This window comes from Uloborus diversus, chromosome 3 (assembly GCF_026930045.1).
Source record: "Uloborus diversus isolate 005 chromosome 3, Udiv.v.3.1, whole genome shotgun sequence".
Classification (NCBI taxonomy): domain Eukaryota; kingdom Metazoa; phylum Arthropoda; class Arachnida; order Araneae; family Uloboridae; genus Uloborus; species Uloborus diversus.
Genome location: NC_072733.1, coordinates 119,054,690 through 119,080,026, shown reverse-complemented (window position 1 = coordinate 119,080,026; position 25,337 = coordinate 119,054,690). Strand labels below are relative to the sequence as shown.

The 25,337-nt window shown below is 33.2% G+C and overlaps 1 protein-coding gene across 1 annotated transcript in view; it reads right to left on the bottom strand.

Annotated features, from left to right (window-relative positions):
- Positions 1 to 25,337, bottom strand: part of LOC129218165 (plastin-1-like) — a 274,415-nt gene that overhangs the window by 5,302 nt on the left and 243,776 nt on the right. The window contains exons 11-12 of the mRNA XM_054852379.1: positions 6,294 to 6,403; positions 101 to 244 (exon numbers count right to left, since the gene is read on the bottom strand). Coding sequence (XP_054708354.1) covers positions 101 to 244; positions 6,294 to 6,403 — 254 coding nt within the window. The remainder of the gene's footprint in view (positions 1 to 100; positions 245 to 6,293; positions 6,404 to 25,337) is intronic.

Here is a 25,337-nt window from a genome sequence, read left to right as displayed (position 1 = left end):
AGCATTCATTTTTCATCTATGCAACTTTTTTTTATGAACACATGATAGTACAAGTATTTCTCATTTAATATGTTTACAGTAAATTAAACCATATACGTACCTCTGGTACATTACCAGACAAAACTTGACTATAATTTATTGAACCTGGTTGAATGGCATCAATTAGATCAATGATAGGTAAAGCTGAGGAAATTGAGGAATCTTGAAAATTTTTTATACTTGTTTCTTTTCCAACTTCTTTCAGCTAAAATTTAAAATAATATTTTAAGCACCAAAATTAACTTGTCAAGCACACTTGTTAATGCATGCACCTATAAATTATAACTGTAAATAAAGAAATTATGTTATGCTAGGAAGCGTTGAAAACTAATATAAGAAAATGCTATTAAATAAAATTTGGCCAACTTTTAGAAATGTGTCATGCGACTTACAAGAGGAGACGAGACAATTCCATTCACAAAAATAGAATAGATACTATGAAAGAAAACACTCAAAGTTGAAACCAGTTAAGGAAGGCACTTAAATTTTTCCATCTTATTCGAATGCTCCCGGTCCTTTACAACCGCTGAAGGCAACCTGAACTGACTGACAATCTCCTTTTTGATTCAGTGAATACTAGTTTTGACGGGGGAGGGGGGTGCATGATGGAATGGAAAAAGGTTTGCCAAGCCTTTTTTTTCTTTGTTGGTTAAACGAAGTTTCCAGTAGTAGAAGATTTTAGGGAAGAGAAAACTTTTTAAAATAGCATAACTAAATTGCCATATAATAAGCAACCTGCTAACCAAAAAAAAAAAAAAAAGAAATTAGGTTTCTTTATCTTTTCATGGCTGGATTTCCAATAAATTTAGGGAAGCAATTAAGAAAATTGTTTTCAATAAAGATTACATTAGCTGCTTAAAGTTGCAAAATAAAATGAATAAAAATAATCTGACTTTCAAAAGAAACCTTCATTTTAAACTAAAATATCTTCAAATTCAAGCAGGCAATATATGCATGCAATATATTGACAGTGGGGTTAGTTCATCCAGCGACTGCAGTTTCATCGTTATTGCAGACTCATTAGTCTAGAATAGACAATAGCTGAGCTGGAGCCAGATGTCATCTCAGTGAAGCTGAGAGTGCCAACGAAGTAGTAGCTGAAGTAAATTTAGCACACCGGCAAGAGTCAAGATTAAAGAAAAAATGACAGTAGTCTTAAACATCATTCATATGTCGCTTTTAGGGACAACAGTTTCAAAAAAATTAAAAATGATCAAGCGCAGCCATCCATCCTACGAGTCTGTATAGGTCAACTTCATGTGACTTTAACTAGGGATGCACCGGATAGTGATTTTGCCGGATACCGGATATCAGGGGCGGCAAATAGGGGGGTCAAGAGGGGGCGGTCGCACCCCCAAATATTTGAGCAGAATGATAGAAAATGGGTGAATTTAATTTATGTAAGTCGGAAATCAATGTTCGTTAAAGGAAATCTCGCTGGTTCTCAGCAACTACTTGATGAAACTCGACACATTCTCAGACTAGAAAAAGTGTTTTTCGTTATTTGGATGATGACTTAGAAATTCATGAAGTATTTTCGGCTTTTTCAGAACATAGAAAAGTGTTAGAGAACCATGGTTAATTTTAACTAAAGACATTGCTTCATACAGACTAAATATTTCACACTTGTGTGTCCAGTGTAACGATGGTATGTCCAATATGAGAGGCTCGTGAAAAGTGGTGTGGCTGCATGGTTTTCACAAGAAAATTCCTTGATATTTTACATTCACTTTTACGCTCTTTTTTTAAGTGTATATTTATTTAATGAGTGTTCATCGCTTTCTTCTGCTAGAAACACGTTCAAAAAAATTCTTCCACCAAGCCAGTTTTAAAGAGGCGCAAAAAAAAAAAAAAAAAAAAAAAAAAAAAAAAAAAAAAATCCCACATGTTGATGTGAAGTCAAACATTGATTTTTGAATATTTTGTATGAAGTAATACATTCGGTTTTGAATGAAATTAACACAAAACTTGATGATAATTACTTTTCTGTATGGTTGGCTGGAATTATGGTTATTTGGATTGGATTTGGTCACGAAAAATAAAATGTTTCAACTGTGAGTAAAATTTTTAGCATGAGGCAAGAAAAATTGCGAGCAATATACCGACAGAATGGTTTTCACATCCAGAGACTGCAATTTCGTCCTTGTTATGGACTCATCAGTCTGGAATAGTGAATAACAGAGCTGGAGGCAGATGATATCTCATTGAAGCTGAGAGTGCCGACATAACTAGATTATTAAATGATGAAAAGTTTAAGCCCCTCACAGTTTTTGAAGTAGCCTGGGTGATTTTCATACATAACTTTGTGTTACTTCAATTATTTTTTAACTATTACTATCAGCTTAGCTAGTAGAGAAAGATTTTTTTTATGTCTCAGGAGGTTAGAGAAATATTTACGAAGCACAAAGGGGTGGAAAAAAATACCTTTTCCATTTAGCCGAACTGGCAAAACAGCACCACATTGGGCACTGATAGATTAGTAACACGATTTCCTGCTCTTCCCAATGCCAACAATCATGCATTATAACTTTTCCAAAAGGTATTAAAACTTTATTAGCGAGATGTTTTGTATGATAACTTTTTAGTCAATGAATCAAAATTTTAATTGTTTCTAAACACTAATTTTATTCTTATTAAACCGATTTTATGACAACTTCTTGTTAGCTAATGTGCGTTTTGTTTCGCTTTGGGGTTATAAGAAACTCGACCCCCCAAATGAAATGGTGAAATGCCGCCCCTGCCGGATATCCGATGCCCCTTACCTGCCGGATTTGGATATCCGGGCCGGATAACCGACGGATATCCGGCAATACGATTGCACTGCATGTTCGCATATTTTTCTACAATGCCGTTTCAAAACAATAAATCAAACTTGTTCCACATATCATTTCTTTAAAAACATGTTAAGTACATTCAAATGTACTTTTTTAGAGCCTCTATATTTTAATTTAGGAATTGTGCTATATATAAAATGAAACATTAAAATATTGTTTTATTTCGAGAGATTTTTTCGAAAGAGACAAACTTTCGGCAAAAATTAATTTTGTATGTGATGTACACATGGTTTAAACTTTTAATTATTCATAGTTGAAATCTTAAAGGTCGTATAATGAGTCGTATTTGTTATTAGATTTGCATGACGTGTAGAAATTGTTTTAAATTTTAACATAAAGTAATACATTTTCTTGTTTCCAATTTAGAAATAACAAAAAATAAAACTTTGCTTTGAAATCATTTTTATTACAGATAATACACGGGTAAAATTTTTCTAACATACAAGTTAAAAAAGAAAATATTAAAACAGGGCCAGTTTGACTCAAAAAATAAATAAACTTAAATAATCAACTTAAAATTTTACTTTAATTCCAGAAAACAAAGATTCACTCTCTCTAAAGATGCAAATTAGCATCTTAAATACAGGGGTGCCCCCCTAAGAGCAAGGGCCCACCCCCTAAAATCCATAAATACCTCCCCCCCCAAAAAGAGAGAAAAAATACCCTTAAAACATCCCCCCTCCTAGGTGGGCACCCCAGCTAACAAATTAATAAACTTATGCTAAAATAATCAACTGAAAATTTTACTTTAATTCCAGAAAACAAAGATTCACTCTCTTAAAAGATGCAAATTAACATCTTAAATACAGTATTAAGAGTCATTCTCAACGCGTTCACTTTTTAAAAACAAATTAATAAACTTACGCTTAAAGAACGCTCTGAAGAAAGCAATCCTAGCCTCAGTATATATGAGCAAAAAGTCTGAACTAAAACGATCACGTCATTAGTTTCAGTTCAGATCTAAATAGCCCTATAGTATAATCAAAAATCATGAAGCAAAACTATGATGTCATCAGTTTTAGTTTAGATCTAAACCAAAACTTAATTGGTCTGTGTTTTGCTAAGTCTAAATGCAAAGCAAAAGTAATAGAAAAAATGACAAGACTAGAAATTAAAACTGAAAAAAAAAAAAAAAAAAGCTCTCTCCGTTTTTTCTTTATTTATATTTTTAGTTCATACAGAGATTATTTGAAGCCTGAGAACTCTAATTTCACTTGCCCGATCTGCCACCCTCCCTTCTCCTTCCTCTAAAATGTGTGTACATTTGATCTGAGATTTTTCTTTTTTGTGGATGGTTTTTTTTCCAGGTAGATTTCAACTCATTTTTACGGAAGTGGAATAATTTTAAAAAGGGGGAGAAAACTTTTATGGATAACTAAAAATGGAAAAAATACAAATGCAACACAAAATTTTGGATATAAATGAATGCAATGAAAGGATTTTAGCATGTGTAGAAATATACAAGCAAAAAAAATTTCGAAAATAGTTCATTTGTACAGCTGCGCGCGCTGGGTGCAAGCATCGACTACGTCATTGGTCACTACATATTGGTTTCTTGATGGTTCTTCATCCTTTTAGTATCACTGAAAACGGAAGTTTCCACACCGTACTACTCTAAACATTGCTTTGTTTCAGTGCAACTATTCCGCATTTTTCATTAGTTTCTTTCATTCTTTGTTTTAATGTTCATGAGATATAATGGCACCAAAGCGTGCATTATTAAATTATTAATACACTGTAACTATATTATTGTTTTATTTACATGCCTCTCTCCCATTGACCATTAATTTTGTACATTGTAACAGAGTTTTATGTTGAATAATGCAGCTTTTTTTATGCAAGAAACGGTAATATATAGTTAAGAAATGGTTCAAAATAGTGTGAGAGGTGTTTACAAATGCCTACACCTTTTTAGTGTGTTTCTAAAAATCCGAATTCATACATTTTTCTACTACGCTAAATTTCAACTTACGCGAGAGGAGTAGTGGAATGCATTCCTCCCCCAAGTCGGAACTTGACTGTATTTTAATTTTCAACACGGCCGCTCCTCCAACTTCAAGTGCTTTGATATGAACCATTTCAAGGTCGACTTTTCACTTCAGCGTGTTAAAGCAGAGAGTGAGAGAGGGAGGGAGAAATTATTGGCAACATACCGTCAGTAGATTCGCGAAGGAGAGGGGGGACGACGCGGGGGAATGGCAGAAGCTACGTTTGAAGAGGAATGGTCGTTTTTGAAGCAGCAATTAAAAGAGAAAGCATCATCAAAAAGTTTATAAAACAGTGAAAGCTTTAACTGGAATTTTTGCAAAAGTAAATTCAAAATTAAACCCTCATTTCGTACCGGATAACCCCACATCAACCCCGGATATCTCTCACATTTTTACCGAATAACTGCCCGGATATCCTGGAAAAAAACTGTCGGATATCCAGATCCGGAGTGGCTTGCCGGATCGGATACCTCATAGTTCCGGATAGTTAAAAAATCAGCCGGATAGGCCGGATACCGGATAGTTACCGGATATCCGGTGCATTCCTAACTTTAACTTTGACAGTATTTGAAACATCTCACAAATCCTGATAATTCTAGAATTTTATCTAATCTTAAATACAGCATATCTCAACAGGTTCACGGCACTTCCCAGAGCACAGGGAGGTCAACTGTATAAGAACATGCTATCTCACAAATCTAGAAAGTTGGCAAAAATGATGGTCGTCATGTTGCTAGATATTTTTATGTTGCAAGATTTTTTTAAAAACCATTTTAAATGTTCCATAAAAACGCCCTCTGGCGGCGAAATTTTGAACTATTTTTTTTATTCGCACAAAGAAATTTCCATCCCTTCATTATGTAGTGCACAAAATTTTGTTACTTTCTCACACAGGCAACTGAAAGGGGAGGGGGGGGGGTGGAGCACTGCCCCATCACTTCCAATAGTAAAGAGGCCTTGCTCCCTCACTTTTCAGAGTTAAAAATTAATGATTGATACAAAAATAATTCTTCCTTAGATAAACTGATATATTTCACCAAAATAAAAGCCAAAAATTCGAAATAACGTGCTTTTTTCATGTTATTTCATAAGAGTAGAATATTTCATTAGAAGGGGACAGTCTATGGTGGCCATCTGTTCTGAATTTTGATGCCATACTCCACATTTTTAGAAGTCATTTAATCATTCATGTTAAAGTTAAAAATTGTAGCCCAATTTTACAGAAAAAAAAGCTTTAGGGGCCCCGCCCCCTAACCCTTCACACCTCTTTTGACCCCCCTATTTTTTTTGTGCACCAGTTGCTAACAATTTCTCAGCAATAGTTTCATCGCTAGACAACTTGGGACCTAAAACAGGGTTGTTAAACTAAGGACACACTGTATAACAAAAAGATATAAATGTAGGAATTAAAATGCAAAATCAAAAAACTTACTTTGTTATTAACCCATTCAACAATTTCTTTCTCTACAACTGGATGACCTGTATTTGCTAGCTGTGTCAATATTGTCAGGGTATATGCTCTCATCAGTTGCCATACTAATGCTAAATTAAAATAGAAATGAATAATTCATTAGTTATATTTATTGTAATATTGCACAGTAAGCAAATTTTGAAAAATAAAAATAAGTAAGTGAAGACATTGCACACTTTTAGATACTGTTGAAAATATATTGGAAAGAACTGGGTAAAAAAGTTTTAAATTTTTTCTAATTACAGTATCATGTTTGACTGCAGCAAATTATACATTTGGGTATAAAAACCAACTTTTGCATATTTAGAACAAAAAATTGACATTATTTAAGTTTATGTGTGTGTTTTAGAAACAATTAACAATAATAATTAACATGTCATAAATGTCTACCAGGTAAGATCAAAAGTTATGCCAAGGAAATTAAAAACAAGCTTTAACCTTTCTTAACACTATTTTGTACGGTTGCTCAAAGATAACATGTTTTCATCATGTCCAAATCTGAAACAAAAGTTCTACAACTTCCAAATGATTGTTATATAGTACTGCAGCTGTATTTTTAAATAAGAGTGAAATAACATGTATAATTTTAATTAATTTATATTTTTGAAATTTTAATTATTTTATAAATAATTAAATTGAAAAAAATAAGAACATATGAATGTAGTATACATCTTCTACTTGTTTACAAAGTACACCTAAAATTTTTAACAGAACTATTTTTTCTTTTGCTAATCAAATAGGCAAAAAAAAAAAAAAAGTACTGTCATGTAGAGGAAAGTGGGATAAAACATGGGAAGTTGGGAGCAAACCGGGTACCCCCTTCTAGCCACTGTGAGCACTGCAATCACGTGGACAAGAAAGGAATTACCTTCCACCTTGATGAAAAAGCAGTGGCCATTAAATTAGAACGCAATAGACTTGCTTCTTTCGTTCCTGTGAAGAAAATTCTGTTTGAGTGATTTTTGCTTAAAATTTTTGAACAAAACTAGACCGAGTATACTACAATCCTGTTTCTGCAACAGTAAAGGAATATAGCTATCTTTGTACAACATTTAATTGCCTTCATTATCATTCTAAGTAATTGTCTGTAGCATTCTGTATAGTCATATGACGGCATTTTTTATGAAAGCTGTACGTGCGGGGCAAAACCGGGTACTACTCCCATACACTGAGAGCAAGAGGCAGTCGAAGGAGGACAAGAGAAAAGGAAAAACTGTAATTTTGACACCCTGCCCATACAAGCTTCATCTTCGGGCAACATTAGAAGAAAAGAAAAAGAAAAATGATGGAAAGATGACCAAAGATGGACGGAAGAAAAAAAAACCTGAAAGAAAGATAAACAAGAATCAAAGAAAAGGTAACATTATAAAGATGCCAAAAAGGAACAGACTGAAAATAAAGCGTTGAAGAAAAGAGAAACAGAAGGAGCAAATGAGTGATGAGTCCAGTGAAGAGAATGACAATACTGCCTGCATTTACAGCAATGAGCTTTATTCCAACTCCAAGGGTGGTGAGGGATGGATCCAATGCATCCAATGTCATCGTGGGCTCATGAAAGCTGCTCTGGGGCCGAAGAGGAAGATAACTATTTTATTTGTGAATGTTGCCAATAGGCCTTATATTACAGCAAGTAATTAAAGGTAAAGACAGTTAAATTTACTTTCAACTCATCAATATGCATCTTTTATACTTATTCTAGTATGTTATGACAATAGTTAACATATGTCACTAAAAAAAAAACACTTATGGTTTTCAGGTGTCATAGTGCATTTTGACAGTCAAAAAGTAGGAAAAGTAGGATATTTTTGCAAAAAAGTAGGAAAAGTAGGACACTTTTACCAAAAAGTAGGAAAATGTAGGATCAGTATTTTAATGCAAAAACAGGAAATTTTCAAAACAATTAAAAAGTAATTGAACAATATTTTTCATGAAAACTTCCTTTCATATTTTTAACTAGCCAGTACATATCTTACATGCAAAATATATAAATAAATGAACAAACAAACAAAATACAAACATAATTATACTTAACCGGAGTACGATATACACCTTTTTTAGGTCAACTCAACTTCTCATTCGAGTTATTAAAAATTACATTTCTGTGAAGTTTTTTTTTTCAAAATATCATTCATAAGTTGCATGAAATCAAAAATGTGTACAATACTGATGTAGAAGCAATATTAGATTGCTGACTACAAAAACTTCAAATTATAAGTAAAACTTACAACGTTTTAGAGCTGTTGGTGCATAAAGCTTTGTTCTTTTAATTTTACCATTTTTTAAAATTCTAATAAAACATCATTCATAAGCATGGAATCAAAAGACATGTACAATACGTATGTCGAAGCAATATTAGATTGTTGACCTGGAAACTAGTAACGTTTTAGAGCTGTTAGTACACAAGGCTTTACTATTTTAATTTATTATTTTTTAAGGCTACTTCCTTAGTTAAATGCCTTATCCTAGAGCTCAGTTACATTTCCTCTAAAATTATTCTTTTAAATGAAAATTTTATTAATTTTAAATTGTAAAATTCCTTTTTTAAATACTAATATGTAAATTTAACTAAATACTTCTAAAATGCTAGCTAAAAGCATGCAAGTAATTTATTTAAAAAAAAAGAATAAATGTAATGTTTGTCCACTGTAATAGGAAATTTGAGTGTATTGTTTCAAAGCAGTTTACGTATTACCGGTGGAATTTGATATGAAAAAAATTATTATCCAGTATCGCAGGTTGACAGGCAGTATCTTGAACATAATACGAACAAATATGTAAAGTTATATCACTGAGCAAGAACAAATAAGACATGGGTGCTCCCCTGCAAAATTAAGGGCACATCACCCTAAATATCACAAAAAACTCTACATAGGAAGCCCCCCCCCCAAAAAATACCCCTTAAACCGCCCCCCCCCCAAAAAATTCAACGACACCATCTGCGCCATGACCCTTCTAGGTGGCACCTATGATTAAGAATAAATACTTGAACCAATTGCTATTTTATTTCTCAGAACCCACTCCCTCCCCTTTTTAGCCTACTTTCCCAGTAAAAGTCAGAGAAAGACGAAAAAAGCATGTAAGAAGGCTTAATGCATCTTGAAAATATTACAAAAAACAAAAAAAAAAAAGTCAAAAATAAAAAAAAATAGTTAAATAAGTATTGAAAAATTGAAAAATTGGAAAGTAGGGTATTGAGATGGGGAAAAATGTCTGTCTGTCTGTCTGTCCTCCCCCCCCTTAATAACTTTTGAGTGAGTAGTCTGATTCGAACAAATTTTTTTTTTGTTCGAAAGATCTCAGCAAGGACACCTTATTCCTATATTTCATTTTTTGATTTGAACTTGTTTTTGTTCAATTTTGAACAGTTCAAAAAACTTAACATTAGCGCCTACGGGGAAATGCAAGGCAATTTCGAATTGTGAGGCGAATTTGCTTCAAACTTTGTATGAAAAGCATTTGATGAAAAACTTGTATATAAAATATCTTTTTGATTTGAACAATTTTCCGTTCAATTTTGAACAGTTCAAATCCCTTAACATTAGCGCCTACGTGGGAAACTGAAAGTCAATGCAGATTACGCACTTGAAGGCGGAATTACTTCAAACAAATTTTGTTGGAAATAGCTCTTGACGACAAACTCCCGACTCCAAGAATTTAGGGGCACCTGACTCGCGACTCCTGTGCCCGACAATTAGTCGGACTCCAACTCCACGACTTTGTAGCTTTGGCAAAAATTTATACACGGAGGACAAATGACTGCCTCTGATTTTTGGATATTTGACTCCGACTCCTTTATCCCAAAATGAGATTGACTCTGACTCCGCAGCTATGGTTTTAACTGTGAAATAATTATTGTTAATATTACTTGTTTTTATTTTCACGCTAAAGTTTTAATTTAGGTATTTAGTTTTCGGCGGATAAACTCGAAGTCATTAATGTTTCTACATAAAGATAAGCGCAGACGTTTTTTTTTTTTTTTTTTGACAATGAAAATTATTTCTTTAAGTTGACATTTTATTGTTTCTATTTATTTTGTTAAGTGCATTAATTCATTTAAAAATTATTTTTTGAAACAGGGGAAAAAGAAACATTTTTTTTTGTTGATATGATGTATTTATTTTAATAAGCCTATTAATTTTAATTATTATTTTTTTGTTTTGAAAGCTGTTAAAGAATTTTTTTTAATGAGAAAAATTGTATTAGCTGCTTTGTTTAAAAGGTGCTATTTTATTTGTTCGTTTATTTATTTATTTATTTTTTATGCATCTAATTTTTTAGATGAGTGATAAATATTTTATTCTTAGAAATCAGCATAAAATATTTAAAAAATATGTTTGAAACAATTTGCGATTTTAACTATTTTTGAGAATATTGATCAGGTACTAGAAAGTAGTATGGGTATACGGGAAACTAGGCTCGTTTAGTTCTAGACGGCACTTCTTGTTTCTTATCTTTTTTTTTTTTGAGACTTTGTTCAATACACTAGTAGTAACATTAAATGAAGTATACAGTTTTTGCTGCACCACTTTTAGAAAAGTCCTTTAAGTCAACAAGAATTTTTTCACTCAAGAATTTGTGGGTCATTCGATGTAAAATGAATATAATTTTCTACTAAAATTTATGTTACCATTTAGGGTTTCAATGAAATTGGTGCAGGGGTGACACATTCAAAGGAAGTTTTGTCTTTTACACTTAAATATGAACCCCATTATGATCCATGCCATTTCAATACATACATTTTTTTTTAAATTTCTGAAGAGTTGCATTTTGGAAAAAAAAAGAGACTTTATTTTAAATTTTAATTTCAAGAAAAGTTTGTATCTTAAACCTTCAAAGTTTGTTGAATTTTTTGGATTTTTACATTGCTGTACTTTCAAAATGGACGAACCTTTGAGATGTTTTTAAAGACTTTTTATGTGTTAGCAATATCATCCTCTATAATTAATTTAATCAAACAATGCTATTGTGCAGCTAAGTCAAGAGTGCCCCAGTGGGAGGTCACTGTGGTTTTCCAAAAATTTCTTTATCCCGCAAATTTGGGATGTAACTGCAATTTTTTGATACCCAAATGTCTCTTTTTACTAACATACTTTTATTAACTTTACGTGTATGTATGTATCTTGTATCGGGATCTTGTAACTCAAATTTCGCCCACTTCCTGTGATCAGATTCTTTTGAAATTTGGCATGCAACCTCAGACTCGATTACAATGCAATATTTTATAATCAAAGTAATTAACTATTAATTGTTAGCTTATTCCAATTTTAATCAATGTTTCGGCACAAATCCAACAATGTGAGGAAGAAAAATTAAAAATATATATATTTGAAAATATCTATAAACACCTTGGATTTTTGTGCACCCGACAATGTTTGTTCCAATGTTCTAAGGTAATTAGTATATGAGTTATAATTGTTTATAAGTAATTTCATGCCAAAATTTAGATGAGCCTTCAATTGGCATTTCATTTTTGATCAGGCCATTGTCAAACAATACTTTTATTAAAATATGTCTCAAATTTTCAAAGTAATATAACTATGATTTCCGCACACATACATTGATGACTGAGGTGGATTAGCTGGATTAGACAATTACTCCACAGCCCAGTGGCAAAAAGTTTTGTAGCTGTCTGCGACAAGCTTTTAGAACTTCATAATCTGTCTGCAACATTTCCGGCGTGATTTCAATAAAAAAAATAAATAAATAAACAAGTCTCTTTTTAAATAATTATTTTTGAAATAAGGCAGGACCCCCCCCCCAAAGACGATGGTGCACTTTCCTAAATTCTTTGAATCACTCCCCTCTCAAGAAAGAGACCTCCCCCCCCCCCAAACGAAGACCAAAATCTTTTTCAAATTACCTCCCCATAAAAGTTTCAATGGTGCAATCTGATGACCCCTCACCTCTGTCCTTGGTGGGCACCTGACATTTGCAAACATGCGTTGGCTATTGAACAGGGGTCTGTCCAGGATTTTTCACAGGGTCCATTTTATTTGTGAAAAATCAATTCATTTTTTGAAAATATAAAAACGGCTCATAAAAGAATTTTTTAAAAATTGTTTTAGAAGCCTATGATAAACAGATCATTAACATCTACAGACACAGTTGCAGCAAAACTGAAATTAAACCATCTATTCAGCATTTAAGATTTTGACTCAAACAAAAACAGAATTTCGTTTTAAAATCTTGAAATGATGGTTTTAATGGACTTTTCATGAATTTGAATTCATATAGCAAAGTTGGGTTCAAAGAAAAGAGAAATTTCGATTCTCATATCGGATGCAATCAGCAATCAGATTGCATTTTTCAAAATGGAAGCAATAAAAGTATAAAAACGGTAAAAAAAAGTTTATTAAAATAATTTTAGAATTACCATTTAACAGGGGTGCATATTAAATTTTATTAATATCACTGACATATTCACCGAAAATTCGGAGCCGTGAAAAAAAAAAAAAAAAACAGGATGAGTAAAGGTTTAACGCTAGACACTAAATGGCGCTAATTTTAAAGATAATTTTAAAGCTGGTAACCGTATCTGAAGCGATCGCATTTCAATGCGCTGATAAATGCTTTTTTTTCTTTTTTTTTAAGTCATTAGCGGGAAGAAAAAGTTCTTACACTGCGTATTTAGAGAACTTTATAACAACACCATTGCTAACGATATGATAAAAACAAACAAGCAAAATTATTCACTATGTTAGTTATGTATCGCTTGCATCACAGAAATGTGCTAAGTTCTTTTATTTTTTTGTACACAGAAATATGCTTTATTTTGATTTCAGATTTGCTTTTTCAGCAAATAATTTGAAAAAGATCGTTTTGCTTTGGTTTATAAGTGTGGCAGGCTTGCGAACAAGAACAATCACATGTGCGATCATTCTCTCCCTGAGTCAGTTTATTATGTCCATGTCCGACAGTTGCGGACAGCTTTATTTTTTCTTTTTCTTCATTGCGGACAGTTTTTTTTTTTGAGGACAACTTTTATTCTTTTAGCGCGGACAGATATTTTTTCTTTTTCTTCATTGCGGACAGTTTTTTTTTTTGAGGACAACTTTTATTCTTTTAGCGCGGACAGAACTGTCCGCGATAGGGTTCCGTTGTCCGCGACATCGTCACCGTGTCCCGCCGTTTCTGCCACTGGGCTCCACAGGCAATTTATCAGCACAGTTGAATGTTTTTAGAGCTCGGCTACTACGCTTTAAGGAGTATAATTATTCTTTTTGGAGTTCAAGAGACTGCGGTTCGAAAGCTGCCCGAGACTTATAGACACTTTTTTTGGGCAAATTTCATGAATATAAAAAGTTTTGAAAAATGTTGAAATGAATATTCTTTCATTAACAAATTAAACTTTAAAAAAAAGAAAAAATAAGAAAAAGAAAATAATAGTTTAAAAAACTAAAAAAAAAAGCACGCTAACAAGCTTTTGTAGCAAAATAAACTGAAAAGTAAAAAAAAAACTTTAGATAAGGTTCATTTTGCTAAAAAAGCATGTTTTTTTGAAGTTTTTCAAACTATTATTTTATTATAAGTTATATTTATATGTTGATACCTGTAGTTTATCATTCGCCAAATTCAGAATTTCTGCCATTCAAAAATTAAAACTCGAGACGCCCCTGAGCCAAGCTATTGTCAGCAGCAAGAGCGTTTAAAGAAATTATGATACAATTTAGATAAAATTTCAGAACATTTTTAGGACAATCAAAATAAAGTTCAAACAATAGTGATAAGAAACAATGCAGAATTATTATCTTTTTGCAAAGTGTCAGCTTCAAAATCAATGATGATTGAGAAAAGAGGAATTTTTTTGGTTTCTGGCAAGAGAGGTACTGGATACATGATAACCATTTAGCAGCATTTTATTGTGCTTTAAATGTTACTATATATCTAAAGACCTATTTATTTAAAGAAAGCAAAAAATTTGAGTTAATTGCACTCAGTACTTTGTATGCAACAAAATATTTTAGGTCAGAAATAACATGAAATTTCCAATTTAAAACTTTTTGACCCAAAAAGAAAGTTTTATTTCTCTGATTTAACTGAACTTCATTCTTCCATACCGAAAATTATATGTACAAAACTCTTGAATTTTGCAAAAATGTGACAGAAACAAAATTAAAAAAAAAAAAAAAAAAAGAAAAGAAAAGAAAAGGTGGGGGAGAATTCAGTTATTTTGATTATAGTTCAAACTGAAATTCAAATATAATAACTAACATTACATGCCAGTAAAAAAAAAAAGAATAACATACATAATCAAGTATAATTATCAAAAGTTTGTACTTATATAGATGGATTTTTTTTTTTTACTAGATAATTTTTAAAAACCAAAGTTTTTTCTTAACATAAGCAGTAGAATTCAGAAGAAATTGCAAGCATGTATAACTTGGTGAAATAAATTCAATATTATATATAAACAATTTACAATTAACAAATTTTCATTTTCTGAATGCAAATTTTTTGAAATCACATCAATTTCAAAGTCTTTTGAAGGAATTTCAAGTTAAATTCTAAAGGAAAATCATGCTAAAAAATAGGAGAAGTAAGAATTTTTTGCTGAAAAGTAGGAAAAGTAGGAATTTTTGCTGAACAGTAGGACAATTCATACTTAAGTAGGAAAAAGTAGGAATAGTAGGAAAAGTAGGAAAAGTAGGAGGAAAATGAGCCCTGGGTTTTGAAACTGTGGTTGCATTAATATATAAGTAGCGCATACTTTTACAAAATTTTGTTCCTTTATGCTAAAAACTGATTTCTGGAAGCCAGCAAACCTTAGGGTCCTCGTTTTACCCCACTTTCCCCTATGTCAATGCTATTTCTTGCATTAAATATGCAACCAAATTTTTTATTACCATATTTGGACAAAATACAACTATAATTAAATTAAGTTCATTCTAACTATGATAAAACTGCATAGTATTGATACTCCATGAATGATTTTATCTAAATTCAAACATAAAATAACCAATTGCTGGTTTCTTGCATGTATGCTTATGATTTTTGTACAGATGGTATGGAAAATTTTATTTAACTTCTAGCAGAGCCATAATGCAACTCAATTCTACTGCAAGGGAATCCATGTGGTAGTTGTTCTACATATTACATTGCTTAGCTGGCACTCTGTAAGTGTAATCATGCTATGTAATGTTGTATCTAATTAAATATATTGTGTCCTGATAAAAAAGAAAATAAATAAAATAATTTAGCAGTTCATATACTTTGTTTATAACCATAAGAAATTTAATATCCTTCAAAAGGTGAATCTCATTTATTCCCTTCCATATTCTATTCTTTATATTGAAATAATACATTAAATATTAGCAACAATATTTAATTTTATGTTTTATTCTTTAATAAGAATAATTATGGTGAGCCAGGAGTTTTCAAAAATGTCAATTATGCTAAAATTCAAAGAAAAAAAATCTAGCAACTTTAATATTTCATCATTGAAAACATTTTTGATCACCGATTCCATAATATTTCTTTACTTTCCCTTGTTTCAAACCAAAGCTGAATTGATTTTAAGGAGTTCTAGGTTCTTTGGGAATTGATTTCTGCAACTAAGCAGTTTCTATGGAATTTTTACACATCCTGAATCTAGTGCAAAAATCATTCAACAAGGGCTGATGAAGCAATGATTCTTTTAGCGTGCCTTCATTTCACCAAAATTAGTTACAAATTAAGACAAATGCTGATTGTGAGTTTTAATGAGTGAGCAATAGTCTGACCCTAATAAAATATTTTTGTCATAGAATATTATGATGAAAAAATTTTAGTTTTACAAGTCTTGTGATTAAACTGGTCTACAAATATTTATTTTATCTCCCAAAGACATTATTGACTGAACCTGGTATTAATTTTCATGCTGAAGTCGAAAATACAAACCATTTTTTTCCATCACGTTAGGATTTTGCGAGAAAGGTGCTGTAATAATTTACAATATAGTGGCATCTACACTATATTCTAGTTAGGTAAAAGGTGTTACTTTGGTTTGTTTGACACAATTTGCTCTGGAAAGTTCTACAATGAAGTTCATCAATAATTTGCAAATACATTAGCTCCCTACTTTCTTGATGTATCTTGTTACAAATGGGAAATGTCCTGATAGAATCATCCATTATTTTCATTGCTGCCTTTGCCCAATTTTTTTGGGAAGAAATCCAAGTAAGAGTGAAGAAAGTGTATTTTTAGAGACATATTAGAGCCTTCTTAGTCTATGATTTCAGCATCGCATCCACTATATATCCCTGCAAATTTCAGATTTCTTGTTTCATAAGAAGTTTTCTACTACATCCTAGAAGGAAACACATTTACTTTTTTCAAAATTAATGTTATTTGAAAAAGGCTATATTTTATTAGATTTTTAATTTGTGGTTCCCCCCCCCCCCTTACAGAGCCTTCTTTAATTTTAATATCGCTAAATTTGGTAAAGTTCTCCTTTAAGTACAAAAAACATCACTATTTTTGTACATAGGCTTCATATTTTTTTTAAATTAAACCCAGTTTTATGTTAAGAGTGTATTTTCAACATCAAATTTGCGTATCAGGGTTCATACTTATTTTTAAAAGTAAAAAGTAAGGACTTTTAAAGGATTCTCAATTTTTTTTAAGAATTCATTGGAAACAATTAGATAACTTTAGGGCCATTTCCATGGACACTTTTGACCCAAAAAAAACCTGCTTTTCACCGCATTCCGGTTATTTGCGGGGTATATGTGGATTTTTTCTCCTCCTGCTTGCTTCTGGGAGTAAAGCAGAATTTTACCCAGAACAAATTAAGCGAAACAAGTTCGTCTACTAATCGCTAAGGATGCTGGGTAAAAACCGCTTTCTGTGTTGCAATGGGAAACCTCTTTTTACATGGAAATGGGGAATTTTTCAATCGATTTTTTGCGGAGCCAGAGTGGATATCTACCGGGTCAAAAAGCGTGTTGTGAACGCGGCTTTTAGGTACACTATTTCCAGGGGTAGAAGTGGTCAATTTGTAATATATAAGACATTTTCCACAAAAAATATAGGACATGTTTTATGAATAATTTTGATGTGAAAAAATAAACAATTTAAAGTTTATATAATCTAATTATTTTGCACCAATTACTATCAATGATTTCAATGAATCATACTGCATACAGTTTAAAAACCCAAATAAAAAGTTATACTTAGAATGAGTTTCCTATTCCTGAAAGAATAATATAATAAGAAAAAAACTTTTTTTGTATACAAAAAATATTTTAAAACAAATTTAAACAATCTGACATCTAATTACTTTTAATTCAACTATTTACAATCATTGATTATTTACATTTTGGAATAGCTTTTGCCAAACCTTTTTCTGCATTTCATATTTTGTGAATGTAATATTTTTATAACCAGCATCAATTAGAGTTAGAGAAGCTTAAGACCTCATTTGCTTCTCTGTTCAGTTTTGGTCGCCTTATCTGAAGAAAGATATTTTTGTATTGGAAAGGGTTCAAAGAAGGGTAACTAAATTAGTAAGGGGACTCTCAGATTTAGATTATGATACCAGACTTAATAGGCTTAACATGTATAGCCTGGAGCAAAGGAGAGTCAGAGGGGACACGATTCAGTTATTTAAATTTATCAAAATGAAAGATGTAAATGGATTAAATTTTTGCGGGGAAAGCAGGACAAGGGGTCATTGTTTTAAGCTATTTAAATCTCAGGCTAACTTGGAAATCAGAAAAAACTACTACTTTAGCAGGGTCGTGGGCACTTGGAATAGCTTACCGGAAGAGACGGTAATGAGCAAGGGGGTGGATAGCTTTAAGAGGGCCATTGATCTTCATTGGGGACTAATTAATTGACTAGGACCAGCCTAGCTGGGCCCAGAGCCTGTTGCTGGTCGTCACATTTGTATTTGTATTTGTATATATTTATGTTTTAGGCCATTTTCTATGCTTTGACTGCCTACATGAATCAAACTGAGCAGAATCAGTTTCACTATTTTCTTCTTTGTTTGAAGGTACACCAGTCTTTTGTTTCACCTTTGATTGTTATGCATCTCTATAAGATTTTTCCATTGCTTTTTGAGTTTTGTATTTAGCACTAAAATAAACCGTGACAAAGCGGAAATTTTTCCTTAGTAATGCACGCACTTATTGCTTTCCCCAATTGCAGCATCTTAATCAATCTTAAATTCTCATTATAGCGTCAATGCTTTTAGATGATCTTTCTTATAACAGTATCTTTCTGTTTGCGAGCATTTGCAACTAGAAATATGCTCAATATTTATTATTGCAAAGCATTTTTCCAAAATGAATTAATTGACTTCCAAGTAAGATCAAATCCCCATTCCTCAAAAATTTTAATATTGATCTTTTTTTTTTTGTATAATTACCTATATTTAAATGTTTTAAATATACCTTTTTCTTGTATTTATAACAGCTGAATCTTCACCACATTTTTTTGTTAGTGAAGATTCATTGACAAAGTGCTTCATCAATGGTTTGGAGAGCTTATCATAAAATATGGATCACTGAACCTTTCTATTAAAACAATTTTTAATTTTTGTCAAAAATACTCTACACTAATAACAAAATCTAAATAGATGGGTGCCGGCAGACATTCCAAAAAAAAAAAAAAAAATTTTATACCTATGTATCTCGTTTTTAAGCAGTCTTGAATTATCTTTTGTCAAGTTGTGAAAGAAAGTGCAAATCAAGTGACCTAAAAGCTTTTCAATAGTCATTTTCTATAAATCTTTATAACAAACTATGGGAATATAGGAAATATACAGTGGCGGATCACCGCATAGGCGCATGAGGCGATAGCTGGGGCCTCCAGCAAAGCAGGGGGCCTCCGGGCCGCAAAGTGTTACATACTCAAAACCAAAATATTTTGCTTTAGGATTTGCCATGGAAAGTCATAATTTTGAGTTCAAAATGATCAAAACTCATGGAAATTGACAGTAATGGATTTTAAGCGCTGACTGATTGCTCCCCATAGGGCCGCGCCTAAGGGGGCCCTAGGCGTCAGGTGCCTTTGTTTGGATCTTTCCAGGGGAAAAAATTGTTCGTTTAGAGGAATTGCAATGGGTAACGTCATAATTTTGAGTGGAAAATGCTCGAAACTCATGGAATCGACAATTAGTCATGGATTTTAGGCGCGGGTTTGCTGCTCCCAATGGGGCCCCCCTGCGTCTAAAGGAGCCCCAGGCTTGGAGTGCGTTTGTTTGGATTTTTCCAGGAGAAAAAATTGTTTATTTTGAGGATTTGCCATGGAAAGTAATCATTTTGAGTGGAAAATACTCAAAACTAATGGAAATTGACAGTTAGTGATGGATTTTTGGCGCGAGCTGATTGCTCCCAATAGGGCCCCCTAATGGGATTGCTCCCAATAAAGCCACATCTAAGAGGACCCCAGGCTTCAGGTGCCTTTGTTTGGATTTTTCCAGGAGAAAAAATTGTTCGTTTAGAGGATTTGCAATGGAAAGTCATAATTTTGAGTGGAAAATGCTCGAAACTCATGGAATCGACAATTAGTCATGGATTTTAGGCGCGGGTTTGCTGCTCCCAATGGGGCCCCCCAGCGTCTAAAGGAGCCCAAGGCTTGGAGTGCGTTTGTTTGGATTTTTCCAGGAGAAAAAATTGCTTATTCTGAGGATTTGCCATGGAAAGTAATCATTTTGAGTGGAAAATGCTCAAAACTAATGGAAATTGAGTTAGTGATGGATTTTTGGCGTGAGCTGATTGCTCCCAATAGGGCCCCCTAATGGGATTGCTCCAAATAGGGCCACATCTAAGAGAGCCCCAGGCTTCAGGTGCCTTTGTTTGGATTTTTCCAGGAGAAAAAATTGTTCGTTTAGAGGATTTGCAATGGAATGTCATAATTTTGAGTGGAGAATACTCAAAACTCATGGAATCGACAGTTAGTCATGGATTTTAGGCACGGGTTTGCTGCTCCCAATAGGGTACACCGCTTCTAAAGGGGCCCCAAGCTTCAAGTGCGTTTGTTTGGATTTTTCCAGGATAAAAAAATGCTTGTTTTGAGGATTTGCCATGGAAAGTAATAATTTTGAGTGAAAAATGCTCTAAACTCATGGAAATTGAGAGTTAGTCATGAATTTTAGGCGTGGACTGATTGCTCCCAATAGGGTACCCTAATAGGATTGATCCCAATAGGGTTTCGTCTAAGGGGGCCCCAGGTTTCAGGTGCCTTTGTTTGAACTTTTTCAGGAGGAAAAATTATTCATTTAGAGGATTTGCAATGGGTAAAGTCATAATTTTTTGTAAAAAATGCTCAAAACTCATAGAATTGTCAATTAGTCATGAATTTCAAAATATATTTGTTTCTTTCCTCCGTACTGCTTCATCAAAACAAACAGCATATTTCGTGTTCCACCGTAGCCATCACTTTTTCTGAGATCGGAGAGTTCCCGCTTTTTTTTTCAAGGTCATGTGTCCCCTAAAGAAAGTGGGGTGTTAGATAAGAAGTAACAAAGGGAAAGGCATTATATCGCTCAAGTTCCACGTCAAATGGAAGCCAAAACAGGGCGGTTGACCTTGGGAAAATGACCGCGAGCACCGTTCTTCTTCCCTGTACATTTCAATCCAATTCAGCAGTGCAGTGTTATCTTGTCTTGCAACAGTGGTCAGAATCTTGCTAGTTTAATGAAAGAAAAAAAGCCTTCTCCCCCCCCCCCCCAAAAAAAAAACAGCACTGGAATTTAGGTGAGCAATCAAACTTTTTTTTCTCTAATGCCTGAACTTACTTTTTAGTCGTAAGTTTAAAAACGAAATTGTTTTAGTAGAATCGGTAAAGTAGGGAAATGTGGGGCAAAGTGAAATGGTTAAGATCACTTACTTCATTTCAGTATGAACAAATTGGAATTTTGTTCGAAAATTTTCGACTCATAAAGTAGGAACAATATATTTTGTAATAAAACTTGCATTTAAACATTATTTTTAATTTTTAACTATAACTTTGCACCTCCAAAAAAAGGTCGAAATATTTACTTTTTTTTCTATGGGGCAAAGTGAAAAATGAAATTTTTTCGAATTAAATATTTTTTATTTGATTATTAAAGATATCTTTGATCAAATGAATGAGTAAATAAAAGAACAAATGAATGAATAAATAAAAAGAAAAGGAAAAAATAAGCAAATAAAAAATAATAAGTTAATATATGAGAAAAATTAAATGAGTCAATAAAAAAAAAATAATTTTAATTTTGAAATTTTGAATTCAAATTCTGTGTTTCGCAATAACGAGTTGCGACCTACTCATTGGAGTTATTGTTGACAGAAACGGCTCCTGTCCCCCCAAGCCTGCCCCTCCTCCTGGGAAGTTACGTGTGCTTAGTTGTGTGTGTAAACCAATGTGTATGCACGTAGGCGTGTGTGTATGTGTATGAGCGTGCGTGTGTGCAGGACATCGACGCCACCTACCAGAAGAAGCAGATTCCGGGGGACAATGCTCAGGACCAGCAGAGGACGGTGGGCGGTAGTGCTGCAGAGGAAATCAGGAGGAAAATAAAATCACAGTAACGTCAAGGACAGTCAAATGAGAACAATAAGCAATCGTGATTGCTCAATAGTGAATGAATAAGAAAATGAATGAATGAATAAATAAGGTAACTATTAAATAAAAGAATGTAAATGAAATAATTAATAAATAAATACGCAAGTGATTTTATAAAGTATTGAAGAAGTAAACTAAATGGAGCTGTTTCACTTTGCCCCACATGCACTTGAATAATTGTACAAATTATTTAAAACAACAAATAAGAAGCTTAATATTAAACAAATACTTTGCCGAATATTAGTAGATCTCAATTAATATTTAAAACATTAATTCTAAGAACTTTATCATCTAATAATAACAAAAATAATTTTTGACTTACAGCAAAATATTACAATATGAGTATCAATTTTTTTTCTTTCTTTTTCTTTTCTTTTTCTTTTTTTTTTTTTCGCTCACAAAAGTAAATTTTTATAATTTGCTTTCAACTGTCGGGTCTCGCCTAGGGTGGTTAAGTAATTATATCATATTAAACCAAGATTTCTGTTCCTTGAATATAAGGCACGTGCGCAGACCAAGTTGATACCGTGTAATACTTAAGACTTATAAATTTTAAGGTTTATTTCCTTTTACCAGAAATGCTTAGAAATGCCCCCCCCCCCCCAAAAAAAAGCATCTATCAGTCACATTTGAATTTCGACGTCTTGAATTCAAATTATTTTTTAGAAATCAGGAACTGCAATAAGACCCTACTCGTTGGGTTTCTTGTTTTTACAAATAAAATGGAATGATCAAGAAATTTGCACCCGTCATATTATGACTGGTGGTTTTCTAGAATTGGTAACACGAGGTATTTCCACAAAAAAGAAATAGTGATTAGATTGCGGTAATACAAATGAAGAATTTATAGCCGATATCCACCAGTAAGTATACTTATCATGAAGATTATTTACAGTGAATAACGTTATGTATTTTAATTTCTTATCAGTCTTAAATAACGGGATAAGTGGACAGAGTACCAAGTGCGTACCGAGTACCCGGTACCACACTAATTACTGCTATTCTTTGACCACTATTGTAGAGAAATTGATATAATTATTGCACATTACTGATTCTCGTGGACATGTTTTACGTAATACATTGTTTTAAGTAGCTCCCCCCCAAGGCCGTAGCCAGAGGGGGGAGGTCAGGGTGTCAGGCCCCTCTCGAAATTTTCAAAATCTTGCATGCTATAAAAACGCTGTCAAAAATGTTTCGCACTTCAACTCGAAAAAATTAAAGATCTCTCCCCCCCCCCAATATCACCGAAGATCGTCTAAACTTCCGTTTTAAAGGCTTCAATTCCAAAAAAATCTCCGTTGAAGCGCCCCCGAAAATCAGCGAAAAAGGGCCCACAAGCCTCTCCTCCCACTATCGTTACCGAAGATGTTCTAAAACATGCGTTTTAAAGCTGACTTCAAAATTTTTTGCATTAATATCTCTCTGCCCCCCCCCCTCATTGAAATCATTAAAGATTATCTTTAATTTATTTTTCATGGCTTAAATTTCAAAAAATTTTCAGAGGAGAGCATCCGAAAACTCCTTTTTCCCCTAACAGCATTGAAATTCAACCAAAATTACATTTTCGGAGCTTCAATTGGGAAAGATGGCCAATCCACTTTACGTTACCAAAGATGATCTTTCAATCGTATTCTAAAGATTTCAGTTTCAAAAAAAAAAAAAAATCCCGGAGATTGACACCAAATCTCTCTCCTCCCTAACATTACCAAATATCGTTTAAAACTCCGTTTTTGCAACTATAATTTCGGAAATTTTCGGGGGAGAGCCGCCGAACCCCCTTTCTCGTAGCATAATAGGTGATAATCGACAGTTTTAAAGGATACAATTTCAAAAAGGACCGGGGGAGCGCCTCTGAACCTCTATTTACATTATCAAAAGTTGTCTAAAATGCATTTTTAAAACTACAAATAATGAAAATTTGCGAGGTCGGGCCCTGGAATCTCTCTTTCCCATAACATCACCAAATGTCTTCTAAAACTGCGTTTTTAGAGCTATAATTGAAAAAAAAAATTAGTTGGCGAGCTCCCGAAAAGCCCTTTCATTAACATAATTTAGAGATGTAACAATACTGCGGTTTTACAATTATCTTCATACCTCTTCTGCTTCTAACATTACAAACGATCGTCAAAAACGAATTTTCAAGACTACAAATCCTTAAACTTACTGGGGCAGAAGCCGCTGCATTAAAAACACTTATGACATAAAAGAAGAGACCTGCATTTTCATACACCTCCTATTACTTTTTATTTGACTTCGGAATCGCCCTGAAAGTCGGATCATGCCGCGACAGCAACTTCTGACACTTACCACTGATCCAAAAGAGGGATTTAACCCTTTTGACAAGATCAAAGACAGTCGAAAATTAGGTTTTTACGATCGTAATTTTGGAAAATTTTCGACTCAGAGTCCCCAATCCCTGTTATCCTCCCAAAAGTCACTTAAAAGTCCATTTTCAGAATTTTGATTTTGAAAATTTGCGAGAGGACAGCAGCTACTTACCCACCTCTTATGCGGTTACCAAAGAGAACTTTAGAATGTGTTTTAAGAAGGGAAAACTCCTTAATTTAAATCTCCCTCCCGTAAACTCTCCCAAAGAAAATTTGTAATGGCGTTTTTAAAGTTTTATTGTATATAACTTGAAATCCTCTCAAACCTCTTCTCTTCTCCACCAGCATCATCAATCGTAGACCTTATAATTTCAAAAACTTTCCGAGTTAAAGCAACCACCTCTCCCCCTAACATGTCCACATGCATCCCAAAATTGCGTTTTTTAAACTACAATAACAAAATTTCCTGGGGGTCAGCCCCAAATGCGTTTTTAGGGTTCAAAAATTTCCAGGGGAGCCTTCACAAAACAAACCCTTTTCCTTGTGTTTTTACCAAATATAGCCTGAAATTGCGTTAAAAAAATGTCTTTTGAAATTGCATCTAAAATGAGATATCAAACCCAATCAGTGGTTGGAAGTAGCGCGCTACAAGTAGCGACGCTACTGTAGTAGCTACATTTTTTAGTAGTTTGTAGTGTAGCGCACTACTTTTTTATAGCGAGTAGTTCGCTACAAAAAAAAAGTAGTTTGTAGCGATTTCTGGAAACTACTTTTGAATCAAGTTTAAAAAAAAAACGCATTTTCAAACGAATCTGACTGGTGCAAGTCTTACGCGAGTAAAAGTTTGCACCAATCAGATTCGTAAGACTGAAAAATTCGAGCTGACCTCTAACATATAATTTTGACGTCATGTGTTGTATCTGTTTGACGCCATTACTTTGTTTGGCATAGAAACTTTCACATTTTCCCAATATTCGCCTTGAATAGAGCATGGCTTAAAAAGAAAGAAACGATTTTTTTCCCGTTTCCTGCAAACTTTGCCCGTTAAGCAAAAAGCTTTCGGTATTAATGCCATTTGCACATGCAGTCGAAATAATATTTAGTACCCAAGAAAGAAGGTGATATAAGCCCTGCGCTTCCGTTAAGA